This window comes from Neoarius graeffei, chromosome 19 (genome assembly GCF_027579695.1).
Source record: "Neoarius graeffei isolate fNeoGra1 chromosome 19, fNeoGra1.pri, whole genome shotgun sequence".
Taxonomy (NCBI): Eukaryota; Metazoa; Chordata; class Actinopteri; order Siluriformes; family Ariidae; genus Neoarius; species Neoarius graeffei.
The window spans coordinates 27,339,445-27,354,087 of NC_083587.1; the positions used below are offsets into that span (position 1 = coordinate 27,339,445).

Sequence of the window (14,643 nt, forward strand, 5' to 3'; positions counted from 1 at the left end):
GCTCACTAACAGACCAGCTGTCTTCCAAGCACTGGTCAATGACGTCTTACAAGATTTCATCAACCAGTTCTTCTTCATATACTTTGATGACATGTTGATCTTTTCTCCCACACTTGAAACTCACTGGTCAGACAGGTTCTGCAGCAGCTATTAGAAAACCAACTTTTTGATAAGGCTGAGAAGTGTGAGTTCCATAAGCACAGAATCTCATTTCTGGGTTTCATCATCTCCCCAGGTAAGGTCCAAGTGGACCCGGACAAGGTCAAGGCAGTCTTGGGCTGGCCCATTCCTTCCTCTTGCAGGGAGCTGCAATGCTTCTTGGGGTTTGTTAATTTTTATCAACGGTTTATCAGGAATTATAGCTCCATTGTTGCCCCTCTTACAGAACTCACATCCTCCAAATGCCCCCTTCTCTGGAACAACCATGCTGAGAATGCACTCACATCCCTCAAGACCAAGTTTTCCACTGCACCTGTCCTTAGGATCCCAGACCCTACAGCTCAGTTCTTGCTGGAGGTGGATGCCTCTGACACAGAAGTTGGGCAGTCCTGTCCTAGAGATCATCTAAGGATGACAAGATGCACCCCTGTGTGTTTTTCTCACACCGCTTGACTCCAGCTGAGCGCAACTATAGCATAGGTGATCGGGAACTGTTGGCCATCAAGTTGGCCCTGGAGGAGTGGAGATATTGGTTAGGGGAGACTGAGACCCCTTTTATCATATGGACTGACTATAAGAATCTTGAATACATCAAATCTGCTAACCAACTCACACCAAGCCAGGTGGTCCTTATTCTTTTCATGCTTTAACTGTATGCTTTCCTTCAGACCGGGCTCCAAGAATAACAAGCCAGATGCCCTCTCCAGACAGTTCTCACCTGACTCTCAGCAAGACGCCGCTGAACCTATCCTTCTCGCCCACTGCTTAGTGGCCGCCGCCTAGTTATGTAAGAGGAAGGTGGACTGACTCCGCACACCAGCCCCAGTCTATCGTCCTGGACAAAGGGTTATGTTATCCACTGCCAACCTTCCCCTTCAACCCCCCTCCCATAAGCTGGCACCCAGGTTTGTTGGTCCTTTTCCCATTTCCAAAGTTATTAACCCCACTAGTGTCAGGCTGATGTTACCTAGGTCTATGCATCGTGTTCACCCTTCCTTCCAAGTCTCTCAACTGAGACCCCTGGTCTCCAGTCCTTTCTTCCCTCCCTCCAAGATTCCTCCTCCCCCCAGGTTCATCGATGGAGGTGAGGCCTATACTGTCAAGAAGCTGCTAAAGGCAGCTGTTTTATATATATATATAAGTTTTTTTGAAGATTTGATATTTTAATTTTATCAGCCTTTGTGAATGCATAGATACATGTTTGTTGTTAATGGAGAATTTGTTGTTCTAAATAGGAAGTTTGGGGGATTTAGAGCCTTCTAAGGTTTATAAGCCATGCTATGCCAAGAACAGTTTAGTAGCCAAGAGCTTGTTCTTTTAGGATAATGTGTAGGTACTGCAATCTTGCAGTAGTAGTAGTAGTAGTAGCAGTAAAACTTTATTGTCCCCCATGGGGGAAATTTCCTTCAGAAAATGAAATGTTAGACATGGGAAAAAAAAAACAAACAAGCAAAACAAGCAAACACTCACAAACCCCATTTTGTTGCTACACATATACCCAAGACACCACATTTATCCCAATACATGACAAGACATTGGACAGATGTCAGCCATCAACAATCAGTCAACAATCCCAGTTTGTCCATAGCATTCCCATAGCATAAGAGCTGTACAAAGCTGCAAAGGTGGTAAAAAAATAAATGGTAAAACTATAAAAATAGCATACCTGCTCAGGCCAGCTGAACAGGGGGATGCAAATTAAGATCTATATTTTTGTTTCACATATTTGTTAAAAAGGCTAATGGCTTGTGGGATAAAAGATTGCTTCGTCCTGTTTTTAAAAATAGCGGGGTATCGAAATCTGCTGCCTGATGGCAGCAGCTCAAAAGTATAAAATAATGGATGTCTTTCATCGGTTAAAATTGTATCAATTTTACCAAGTGATCGTTTCCTGTATATGAATTCCAGACTTTTCTGATTTATGCCCATCAGCTTGCTAGACGTTGTTACCAGTTTCCTAAGTCTACCTTTTTGCACCTCTGTTGCATTGCCAAACCAACAAAGAATCCCAAAGGTTAAAACACTCTCCACAAAGGCACTGTAGAACATCTTGGCTATTCTGTTGTCAACCTGAAATGAAACCAGTTTTTTTAAAAAGTGAAGTCTCTGTTGTGCTTTTTTCTGGATCATTTCTGTGTGTTGCTCCCACCGCAACTTGTCATCTAAAACTACCCCCAGATACTTGTACTCTGTGACTGGCTGTATGGGCTGTCCATTGATGAAAGTACAGCTGGTTAGCTTATCCTTTCTGAAATCAATAGACATCTCCTTTGTCTTCACGGTATTGAGAAGCAGGTTGGACTTGTCACACCAGTCAATAAACTCTTGTAAAACAGGGCCATGGTCTTGTTCGTCCTCTTTCAACAAACTGGCCAATGCTGTATCATCAGCAAACTTAATAAAATGTCTATGTAGAGCTCTTGAAGTGTGGGTGGAGCACAGAGGACGGCAGGACAACGCTTCAGATGCAAAAGGCTTTTTATTCCCAGACTTTTCAGTCTAATCGCCAGTTCTTAATCTGTTAACGTCACACACATACACACACACTGTGTTCTTGTCCCGGGATGAGCTCCCCTCTGCTCTCCCTCTGCCTCCTTAAATAGGGCACGGTTACTGGGAAAACACACAAAACACAGGTTAATTACCGTCAGGTGTAGTGATTCTGCCACTCACCTTCCCTGGCTCCGCCCTCCTGTCACAGACCGGCGCTTGACCACGCCCCCGCTGCCACATACCCCCGCTGCCACATACCCCCACCACCCGACTCAGGCCGGGCGCCCGTCCGGCCCGCAGCCGACTCCCCCCCCCCCCCCCCGACGGGAGAGGAAGTCCGCCACGACCATCTGCGCCCCCGGCCTGTGGACCACCTTGAAATTGAAGGGTTGGAGTGCCAGATACCAACGGGTGAGCCGCGCGTTGGCATCTTTCATGCGGTGGAGCCACTGGAGGGGCGCGTGGTCCGAACAGAGGGTGAAAGGGCGCCCCAGCAGGTAGTAACGGAGGGCGAGGACCGCCCACTTGATCGCCAGGCATTCCTTTTCAATAGTGCTGTAGCGCCCCTCATGCACCGACAGCTTCCTACTAATGTACAGGACGGGGCGATCCTCCCCCTCCACCTGCTGGGACAAAACGGCCCCCAGCCCTCTGTCCGACGCATCCATCTGCAACAAAAAAGGGAGAGAGAAGTCAGGGGAGTGTAAAAGTGGCCCCCCACACAGTGCAGCCTTGACCTCAGAGAAAGCCCGCTGGCACTGCTCCGTCCACTGGACCGGATCTGACGCCCCCTTTTTAGTGAGGTCAGTCAGCGGGCTGGTGACGTCCGAATAATTAGGTATAAACCTACGATAGTAGCCAGCCAGCCCCAGGAACTGTCTCACCCCCTTTTTGGTCTTGGGCCTTGGGAAGGCCGCAATCGCTGCTGTCTTATTAATTTGGGGACGCACCTGCCCGTTGCCCAAGTGGAAGCCCAGATACCGTACTTCCACCCGCCCAATCGTACACTTCTTCAGGTTGGCAGTGAGACCCGCCCGCCTCAGCGACCTAAGGACGGCCCTCAGGTGTTGCAGGTGCCGCTGCCAGTCATTACTATAAATTATAATGTCGTCCAGATATGCGGCCGCATAGGTGGCGTGGGGCCGGAGGACCCTGTCCATCAGCTGCTGAAACGTAGCGGGCGCCCCAAACAGCCCAAACGGAAGGGTGACGAATTGGTGTAAGCCGAACGGTGTGGAAAAGGCCGTTTTCTCCCAGGATAATGGAGTCAAGGGGATCTGCCAATATCCCTTCGTCAAATCCAGTGTCGAGTAAAAGCGAGCTGTGCCTAGTCGATCGAGCAGCTCATCAATACGAGGCATTGGGTACGCGTCAAATTTAGACACCGCGTTGACTTTTCTATAGTCCACACAGAACCAGACCGACCCGTCGGCCTTGGGTACCAATACCACCGGGCTGCTCCAGTCACTGTGGGACTCCTCAACGATGCCCATTTCAAGCATGGCCTGAAGTTCTTCCCGAACCACCTTTTTTTTGTGTTCGGGTAGCCTGTAAGGGCGGCTACACACTACCACCCCCGGGGGCATCTCTATGTGGTGTTCTATGAGGTTAGTGCGACCGGGCAGGGGCGAGAACACATCCGAAAACTCGGCCTGCAACTGGGCGACCTCCGTGAGTTGGGTTGGGGAGAGGTGGTCTCCACAGGGGACCGGAGCGGTACGTGATGCCAATGTCTCTTTTTGAACCTCCGGCCCCAGCTCTGCCTTCTCTGGAACTACCGACACCAATGCCACGGGGACCTCCTCGTTCCAGAGTTTAAGCAGATTGAGGTGGTAGATCTGTAGCGCCCCCTCCCTGTCCGTTCACCTTACCTCATAGTCGACGTCCCCGACTCGCCGTGTGACCTCAAAGGGTCCTTGCCACTTGGCGATTAATTTGGAGCTCGACGTGGGCAACAGTACGAGTACCTTATCTCCCGGAGTGAACTCTCTAAGGCGCGTGCCCTTGTTGTACAGGCAGGCTTGCCGTTCCTGGGTCTGCCGCAAATTCTCCTGAGTTAGGTGGGTGAGCGTGTGGAGTTTTGCACGCAGGTCCATAACGTACTGAATTTCGTTTTTACTCTGTGAAGGTCCCTCCTCCCAATTTTCCCGCAGCACATCTAAGATGCCGCGCGGCTTACGCCCGTATAATAATTCAAACGGGGAGAACCCCGTGGAGGCTTGGGGGACCTCTCGCACTGCAAATAACAAGGGTTCGAGCCATTTATCCCAGTTACGTGCGTCCTCACTTACGAATTTTTTAATTATATTCTTGAGGGTGCGATTGAACCGTTCAACTAAACCGTCCGTTTGTGGGTGATAAACGCTGGTGCGGATCGGCTTAATACCCAATAGCCCATACAGTTCGCTCAGTGTTCGTGACATAAACGAGGTGCCTTGGTCAGTCAGAATCTCTTTCGGGATTCCAACCCGGGAGATGACGTGGAAGAGGGCCTCTGAGATATTGCGAAGAGGCACCGCTTCCGGGTATCGCGTTGCATAGTCCACCAGAACCAATATAAAGCGGTACCCTCGTGTTGACTGATCTAATGGCCCGACGAGATCCATCCCAATTTTTTCGAACGGGGTCTCGATTAATGGTAGGGGGCGCAAAGGCGCTTTTGGAATGGCCGCTGGATTTACTAACTGGCATTCGCAGCACGCCGTACACCACTTACGGACGTCACCGCGAATCCCGGGCCAATAGAATCGGGCCATTATCCGGGCTAGTGTCTTATCCTGCCCTAGGTGTCCAGCCATGGGATTAAAGTGAGCCGCCTGAAATACCAATTCCCGGCGGCTCTTTGGAATTAATAGCTGTGTGACTTGCTCTTTCGTCTGAGTGTCCTGCGTCACTCGGTATAATCTATCCTTCATAATAGAAAAATAGGGGAAGGACGGGGTGGCGTTCGGCTGGAGCGTTTGACCATCAATTACTCTCACTTGGTCAAATGCATGTCACAGAGTCTTGTCTCGCGATTGTTCTAATGGGAAATCCGCGAGGGATTCCCCAACAGAAAGAGGAGGAGCCGGCAGCTCCTCACTCTGTCGCGGAGATGACGTAGACGGCTCTGCGACAGCAGCTCCAGCCAAAGCGACACCGGGACCTCCCCCTGTCAAATGGCAGGACCCACTCTTTACTAGGCGCGTCATTAAACCCCGAAATCCCGGCCAATCAGTCCCCAAAATTAAAGAGTGGGTAAGGCGAGGATTAACCGCCGCCTTCACTATAGATTTTTCCCCTCTGAAATATATGTGGACCGACACCAAAGGGTAGCTGTGAACATCCCCGTGCACACACAACACCTTCACCCCCTGTGCTCCCCCCAATGCCTCGTCTTGCACCAGGCTTTGGCGGATCGAGGTCTGATTGCAACCAGAATCCACCAATGCCTGATATGTAGCCCCTTGTACACTCACCGGTAAGCGATACGCTCCGGGCCGATCGAGGGCAGCTTCTGGCGTGTCGGGGATCTGTACCACCGCACCCACCTCCATTGCTGCGCACTGTTGTTGCAGGTGGCCCGGCTCCCCGCAGCGCCAGCAAACCGGCCCGGGCCTTCCCTCTGCACCTGTGCTCTGGGGCTCACTCACCTGAGCGGGGGGAGAGACAGACACAGAAGGGAGAAACGGGAGGGCACCACGGGTGTGGCGGGCCAGCTGGGGTGGAGCCGGCCCCCGCCTCCGTGGTGGGGGAATGGGGCGAGGACGGGACACAGAAGGGAGGGGAGAAAGAGAGAGAGAAGAGGAGAGAAGAGAAGACGTTGTCGGCTGTCCTGCCGCCGGAACAGCCACCAAATGATCCTCCGCCAGTCCTACTGCCTGATCCAGCGACGCCGGGCGGTGGCACTGGACCCACTCCGCGGTTCCGGCTGGTAAGCGTGCGATGAATTGCTCCAGCGCCACCTGATCGATGATTCCCTCGGCATCGCGATCGTCGGCCCTCAGCCACCGCCAGCAGGCGTCCCGGAGCTGCTGGCCGAACGCGAATGGCCGGCCGACTTCCTCCAACCGCAGCGCGCGGAAGCGCTGGCGCTGTTGTTATGGTTTGCGCCCCACGCGCTGGAGGACGACCCGGCGAAGGTCCGCGTAGGCCAGCCGGCGGTCGGTGGGGAGCTGTAGCGCGGCCAGCTGCACCTCTCCCGTCAGGAGGGGGAGGAGGCGCGCCGTGCACTGCTCCATCGGCCACCCCGAGGCTTCGGCGACCTGCTCGAACAAGGTGAGAAACGCCTCGGGGTCGTCCTGCGGGCCCATCTTGGTCACGGTGAGGGGAGACAGGCCCGCGGCCGGGGTGCTGGTGGACCCCGCCGACGTGAGGAGATGCCGGAACGCCTCGCGATCTTCCTGCTGGGCCAGCACCAGGGCTTCGAAGCGCCGCTCTTGCTCCTTTCGGAGCGTAACGAGCGCCTGGTGCTGGCTTTGCTGAGCCGTGGCGAGGGCGTGGACCAGGTCCGCAAATGGGGAGGATTCCATGGGGCTGCAAGGTTGGTGCTCCACCTTGCCCTGGTTTCGGCACCACTGTAGAGCTCTTGAAGTGTGGGTGGAGCACAGAGGACGGCAGGACAACGCTTCAGATGCAAAAGGCTTTTTATTCCCAGACTTTTCAGTCTAATCGCCAGTTCTTAATCTGTTAACGTCACACACATACACACACACTGTGTTCTTGTCCCGGGATGAGCTCCCCTCTGCTCTCCCTCTGCCTCCTTAAATAGGGCACGGTTACTGGGAAAACACACAAAACACAGGTTAATTACCGTCAGGTGTAGTGATTCTGCCACTCACCTTCCCTGGCTCCGCCCTCCTGTCACAGACCGGTGCTTGACCACGCCCCCGCTGCCACAGTCTATTTGGGTGAGAGCTAAAACAATTATTAGTATATAAAATAAACAATAAGGGAGATAAAACACACCCTTGTGGCGATCCAGTATTAGTGAGGATTTTATCAGGGAGAAAAGAGCCCACTTTCACCTGTTGAATTCTCTGACTCAAGAAATCTAAAATCCAGAGAATCAACCCCCCATCCAAGCCAAAGTCCACATGCAGCCTCTGAGCCAGGATGTTTGGGTTAATTGTATTGAAAGCGGATGAGAAATCAAAAAATATAATTTTCACATGGGTTTTGGAAACTTCCAGGTGTGTGTATACCAAATATAGGAGAGTTATAATTGCGTCATCAACCCCCCTGCTGGGTCGATAGGCAAACTGCAGTGGGTCTAATAACTGATGGGTGTGTAAAAAGATGTGTTTTTTCACTATTCTTTCCAGGCATTTCATGACAAGGGAAGTTAGTGCAATAGGGCGATAGTGATTTTGCTCAGTCGGTAAGAGAACCTTAGGGATTGGGATAATGACTGACGTTTTCCATAATGATGGAACAGTGCACTGGTCCAGAGATAACTGAAAAGTATCTGTAAAAACAGAGGACAGTTGTTCAGCGCAGTATTTTAGTACGCTGCCACAAATGTTATCTGGGCCAGGGCTCTTGCGTGTATTAACTCTCTTAAAGACCCTCATAACCGCTTCCTGTGTGATAGTTATAGACTGAGTAGATATTAGGCCAAACTGGCCTTTCTCAGTATTCTTATCATTTTTTCCTTCAAAGCGAGAGAAGAAAGCATTTAAGTCATTTGCCACGTCACATCCTTCCCTGCCCATGGCACTGATGTTAGGTTTCCCTCTTCCTTTATGAGGGGCACTGGTCATTATCTTAATTGACTGCCATGCCTGCCTGGAATTGCCCTGGGTCATATTTTTCTCTACCTTTTGTTTGTAGATGTTCTTATCTATTTTAATCTGTCTCTTGATTTCTTTTTGTGCATTTCTCTTTGCAACTTCATCGTTCAGGATGTGGGCCCGTTTCTTAATATTTAAAAGGGATTTCAGTTTTTTTGATACCCAGGGTTTATTATTGGGATATATCTTACAGGACTTAGTAGGCACAACTAAATTCTCACAGAATGTAATATAATCCGATATAGTGTCCACCTGCTCATTAAAGTCTGGACATTTAAAAACATCCCAGGAGGTACAGTCAAAACATCCTTGGAGTGCCATGATGCTGTCCTCATTCCAGATCTTGACTGTCCTTATCCGTGGCTTTTCTCTCTCTAGAAGCCGTTGGTACACAGGCCGGAGATATACCACATTGTGGTCTGAAGCCCCTAGTGGTGGCAGGGCCAAAGCAGAATAGGCACCCTTTACACTGCCATAACACAAATCCAGGGTCTTACTTTTCCTAGTAGGGCAGGTTACATATTGATAATACGTGCATAGTTTCTTCTTCAGTGAGCAATTATTAAAATCGCCAAGGAAAAATTTAGGAGCATCAGGGGAGAGAGTATCTAATTTCTGAGCAAGATTAAAAATTATTTCTGACGCTTTATCAGCATTTGCTTGAGGGTGAATGTATATTACTGTAAAAAACAGCTATGGGAATTCGCGTGGGAGGTAGAAGGGACGGAGTGACACGCAGAGCAATTCAATGTCGGGGGTGCAGAGGCTCTCCCGCTCCACCACTGCTCCTCTCCAGCACCAGTCATCCCGAATGAGGAGGCCCACTCCGCCGCCGTGAGACTTCCCTGTGATGCCTGGGTCGCGGTCAGCTCTATAGAGCGTGTAACCCGTCGGTTCCACCTCGCTGGATGAGATGTTATTATCCAACCAGGTCTCCATGATCACCATTATGCATGTACCTTGCATTGGCTGCAAGTTCATCTGCCTTCCCTCTCAGCGACTGGGCATTGATTAACAGGCAGGTAGGCAACGGGAGGCGTGATTTAATTTTCTTCAGTCTCTGTCTAATTCCCCCTTTCTTCCCGCGCTTACGCTTGCATTTTATGCGGCTGGGGTACTTTTGTATATCGTAATCCAGCAAGAATTTTAAATTAGAACGTTCAGGATTGCACTGTAGAAGAAAGTCTCTCGTGTACTGGATACACTGGATGACGCCGCCAGCAGCGCCTCCGAAGTTTAGTCCACAGGTAAAAAGTACACTTAAGACCAACAGAGCAACCATAATAATCCATGCAGGTAAAGCCATTGTTAGACGGGGACTGTTGTTGATGTTTAGACGGGTTAAAACACACGGTATACGTAAAACATAGAATATAAAAAACAACAACACACAGGTCATGTCAACACGCCTCACTCACTACAGTCGCCACAGAGCAGCGCCCCTCCTTCCAACCCCTCCTTCCAGCCAGCCCCTCCTATGTGAAATCCTATGTGAAAGCTAGTACCTCACTCAAGGTGTTGACCTTTTTAGACAAAGGAAAGGAAGTGAGAAATATTGACTTGTCATTATCAAAAAATCTTTCAGAAGCCAGATTCTCTTAAAGTGCAGATCGTTAATCTTCAAAAGCAACCTCACACTTCTCTTTTGTTTTGCTTTTCATGCTTTTTTTACTCAATTCTTAAAGGTTAGTGCTTATGCTGAAATGTGACTGACCAGAAAAAAATCCGTAACTATTCTTTTACAAACACACACTGTATGTTCATCACTAAGGAAGAATAAGAGTGATACACGGTTACTTTGCCTCACCACAAAGCTCTGGCTTTGGTTAGGCTTCACTCATAGTATGAAAAGGACACCAGAACTCACAATGCTAATTTTCTTCCCTTTACTGGCATTTAATATCATACAATAATACAGAATACAGCTTCTATGGCTAATACTGTTTTGTGTACGTCATCAGTACTGGTGCCCCATTCAGATTATGCAAATCATATACTAGTGCATCTCAAAAAATTAGAATACCATGAAAAAGTTGCTTTTTTTCATAATTTAATTCAAAAAGGTAAACTTATTATTCTATATTCATTACATGTAAAGTGAAATATTTAAAGCCTTTTTTGTTTTAATTTTGATGATTATGGCTTATAGCTCATGAAAATCAGAAATCCAGTATCTCAAATTATTAGAATATTCCCTAAGATCAATCAAAAAAAGGATTTACAAAACAGAAATGTCCAACTTCTGAAAAGTATATTCATTTATACACTCAATACTTGGTTGGGGCTACTTTGCCATGAATTACTGTATCAATGCGGTGTGGCATAGAGGTGATCAGCCTGTGGCACTGCTGAGGTGTTATTGAAGCCCAGGTTGCTTTGATAGTGGCCTTCAGCGTATCTGTATTTTTGGGTTGGGTGTTTCTCATCTTCCTCTTGACAATACCCCATAGATTCTCTATGGGGTTCAGGTCAGGCAAGTTGGCTGGCCAATCAAACACAGTAATATCATGGTCAGCAAATGATTTGATAGTAGTTTTGGCACTGTGGGTAGGTGCTAAGTCCTGCTGGAAAAGGAAATCAGCATCTCCAAAAAGCTTGTTAGCAGATGGAAGCATGAAGTGCTCTAAAATCTCCTGGTAGATGGCTGTGTTGACTTTGGACTTGATAAAATACAGTGGACCAACACCAGCAGATGACATGGCAACCCAAATCATCACAGACTGTGGAAACTTCACACTGGGCTTCAAACACCTTGGATTCTGTGCCTCTCCACTCTTCCTCCAGACTCTAGAACCGTGATTTCCAAATCAAATGCAAAATGTACTTGCATCTGAAAAGAGGACTTTGGACCACTGAGCAACAGTCCATTTCTTTCTCTCCTTAGCCCAGATAAGACACTTCTGACATTGTCTCTGGCTCAGGAGTAGCTTGATATTAGGAATGCAAAAGTTGTATCCCCTTTCTTGAAGATGTCTGTTCGTGATGGGTCTTGATACACTGACACCAGCCTCAGTCCACTCCTTGCGAAGCTCTCCCAAGTTCTTGAATCAACTTTTCTTGACAATCCTCTCAAGACTGCGGCCATCCCTGTTGCTTGTGCACCTTTTCCAGCCACCCTTTTCAGCAATGACTTTTTGTGGCTTACCCTCCTTGTGGAGGGCATCAGTGATCATCTTCTGGACAACAGTCAAGTCAGCAGTCTTCCCCATGATTGTGGTTGTGTGTACTGAACTAGACCGAGAGATACACTGTGTTCATACTGTTTTACTCAAACTCAAAATGAAATATTCTAATATTTTGAGATGGGTTTTTTTATGTTTTTGTACTGTATGCCATACTGATTAAAATTAAAAGAGAAAAATGCTTGAGACATTCTAGTTTGTGTAATGAGTCTATAATATATAACATTTTCACTTTCTTAAATAACTGATGGAAAATATTGAACTTTTTCACAATATTCTAATTTTTTGAGATGCACTAGTATGTGTACAAATCTTCATGCTTGTGAGGATTGCAGTTTTAAAAAAGAAAAACCTGTACACACCAGATCAATGATTATAGCTTTGTTTTTAGTAAATGACACATTCTAATGCGTTTATTATTAGATTATGTGGCGCGTCAACCATACATATCCATGATTAATGTATTAGAACATTGTAGTGCATTAATATAGACCTATGATTTGAGAATTACTGAGAAAATTAATCTTCTGACCAATTATATGTGAGAACTCAACAGTATGTAAATGCATTAATAATATCCTGATTTTCCATGCATATATTGCAGGTAGTTATTGGAATGCAGCGTCCTTCAACACGCCAACCTCCTACCTGCACTTCTCCACTTTCCGAGCTGAAACGAGTGCTGATATCTCCTTTTACTTCAAGACCTCTGCACCTCATGGGGTTTTCCTAGAGAATCTTGGCAACACAGACTTCATCCGGCTGGAGCTGAAATGTGAGTCTCTCGATTTCATTCTGTCTCTCTCACACACGCGCGCGCACACACACACACACACACACACAAAACTAACCTCAAGCATTATGACTGTGTCTCCAGGGTAGAGCTGTCTTTCCTGTATCCTCCTTAATTTTTCAAATTCACTAATTCTGCAGCATGTGAAAGACAGAGTGGCCATTATTTTAATTCTCATCAATTATATTTCCTTTCCTGACAGTCAAAGCTGATGATTAGGGCTCCCAAAAAAAGGGGGAAATTTATATTTATTCGATCCACAATCACTGGATATAAGCAATCGCATGCTCTGATTGGCTACTCTACTTCTAGGCTGTCAGCTCATATACCGTGCGTAGAGAAAAACTAAATGGTGGAGCGTGTTGCTGAACCAACTGAGGATGAAATAAAAATTCTCCTCAAAAACAAAACCCCAAAAATTATCAAGTATTTAAAAGAAACAGAAATAGCTAAAAGAATTTAGTGCCCGCCCCCCCAGTATCGCCTGTTCCACACTATAGCCCAGTCAGTGGCGGTAATGCACCTTTAAGTTGGTTTGCCAACCGCCAAAAAAAAAACCAACCTCAAGAAGAAGAAGAAAACCCCAAAAAATACAAAAAAAAAAATATGGAATAAAAATATTTGATGGTAAGGACATATCTTTTTTTTTTTTTTTCAAGAATTATTATTATAGCATTTTTCACAAATTGCTACTGTCATTTCGCTGGTTTGTTTACATTCTAAGGAGAAATTATTTTGTCAGACATTTTGTATAAAGCTTATATTTAACGAATTTGCAAAAGATAAAAATAAAAATGCTCTGTTTCTCAAAATCCAGTGGATAAATTAATAACTTATTCCACTCAATCTCGTCGTACATGGCTTATAGCCGGCGAGGCGCGTAGCTCATGTACGACTCAATTTCGTGGAATAACTATATGTATGTATGTATGTATGTGTGTGTATGTATGTGTATATATATATATATATATATATATATATATATATGATAGAGAGAGATCAATAACCCATGTATGCTAATTAGGGCTGCACAATATCAGAAAAATATGTGATATTCGATAACATGACTGAATATCTCGATATCGATATTGTAAGCGACCCTACGTGTGGGTGGAGCACAGAGGACGGCAGGACAGAGATCAGGTTTTATAAATTGGCTTTATTGCCACACTTTTCAGTCTAACAATAATTTTCACAGACACACACACAACCGGCGTCTTGTTCAGGGTTGAGCTCCTCCTGCTCTCGCTCTCCCTCCTGATATAGGGCGCAGTCACTGGGAAGACACACAAACAGGTTAATTGCTCTCAGGTGACGTGATTCTGCCACTTACCTTCCCTGACTCCGCCCTCCTGTCACAGACCGGCGCTTGACCACGCCCCCGCTGCCACATACCCCCACCGCCCGACTCAGGCCGGGCGGCCGTCCGGCCTGCAGCCGACTCCCCCCCCCCTTGACGGGAGAGGAAGTCCGCCACGACCATCTGCGCCCCCGGCCTGTGGACCACCTTGAAATTAAAGGGTTGGAGCGCCAGATACCAACGGGTGATCCGTGCGTTGGCATCTTTCATGCGGTGGAGCCACTGGAGGGGCGCGTGGTCCGAACAGAGGGTGAAAGGGCGCCCCAGCAGGTAGTACCGGAGGGCGAGAACCGCCCACTTGATGGCCAGACACTCTTTCTCTATGGTGCTGTAGTGCCCCTCACGCACCGACAGCTTCCTGCTGATATACAGGACAGGGCGGTCCTCCCCCTCCACCTCCTGGGACAAAACCGCCCCCAGCCCTCTGTCCAACGCATCGGTCTGCAACATAAAAGGGAGAGAAAAGTCAGGGGAGTGTAGAAGTGGCCCCCCACACAGTGCAGCCTTTACCTCTGAGAAAGCCCGCTGGCACTGCTCCGTCCACTGGACCGGATCTGGTGCCCCCTTTTTAGTGAGATCAGTCAGCGGGCTGGTGACGTCCGAATAATTAGGTATAAACCTGCGATAATAGCCAGCCAGCCCCAGGAACTGTCTCACCCCCTTTTTGGTCTTGGGCCTCGGGCAGGCCGCAATTGCTGCCGTCTTATTAATTTGGGGACGCACCTGCCCGTTGCCCAAGTGGAAGCCCAGATACCGTACTTCCACCCGCCCAATCGCACACTTCTTTGGGTTGGCTGTGAGCCCCGCTCGCCTCAGTGACCTAAGGACGGCCCTCAGATGTTCGAGGTGCCGCTGCCAGTCATTGCTATAGATGATTATGTCATC

The 14,643-nt window shown here is 48.0% G+C and overlaps 1 protein-coding gene across 1 annotated transcript in view; it reads left to right on the top strand.

The window, feature by feature from the left end:
* The window catches only part of LOC132867592 (contactin-associated protein-like 2), a 274,602-nt gene that overhangs the window by 176,943 nt on the left and 83,016 nt on the right, over window positions 1-14,643 (top strand). The window contains exon 16 of the mRNA XM_060900577.1: window positions 12,210-12,380. Coding sequence (XP_060756560.1) covers window positions 12,210-12,380 — 171 coding nt within the window. The remainder of the gene's footprint in view (window positions 1-12,209; window positions 12,381-14,643) is intronic.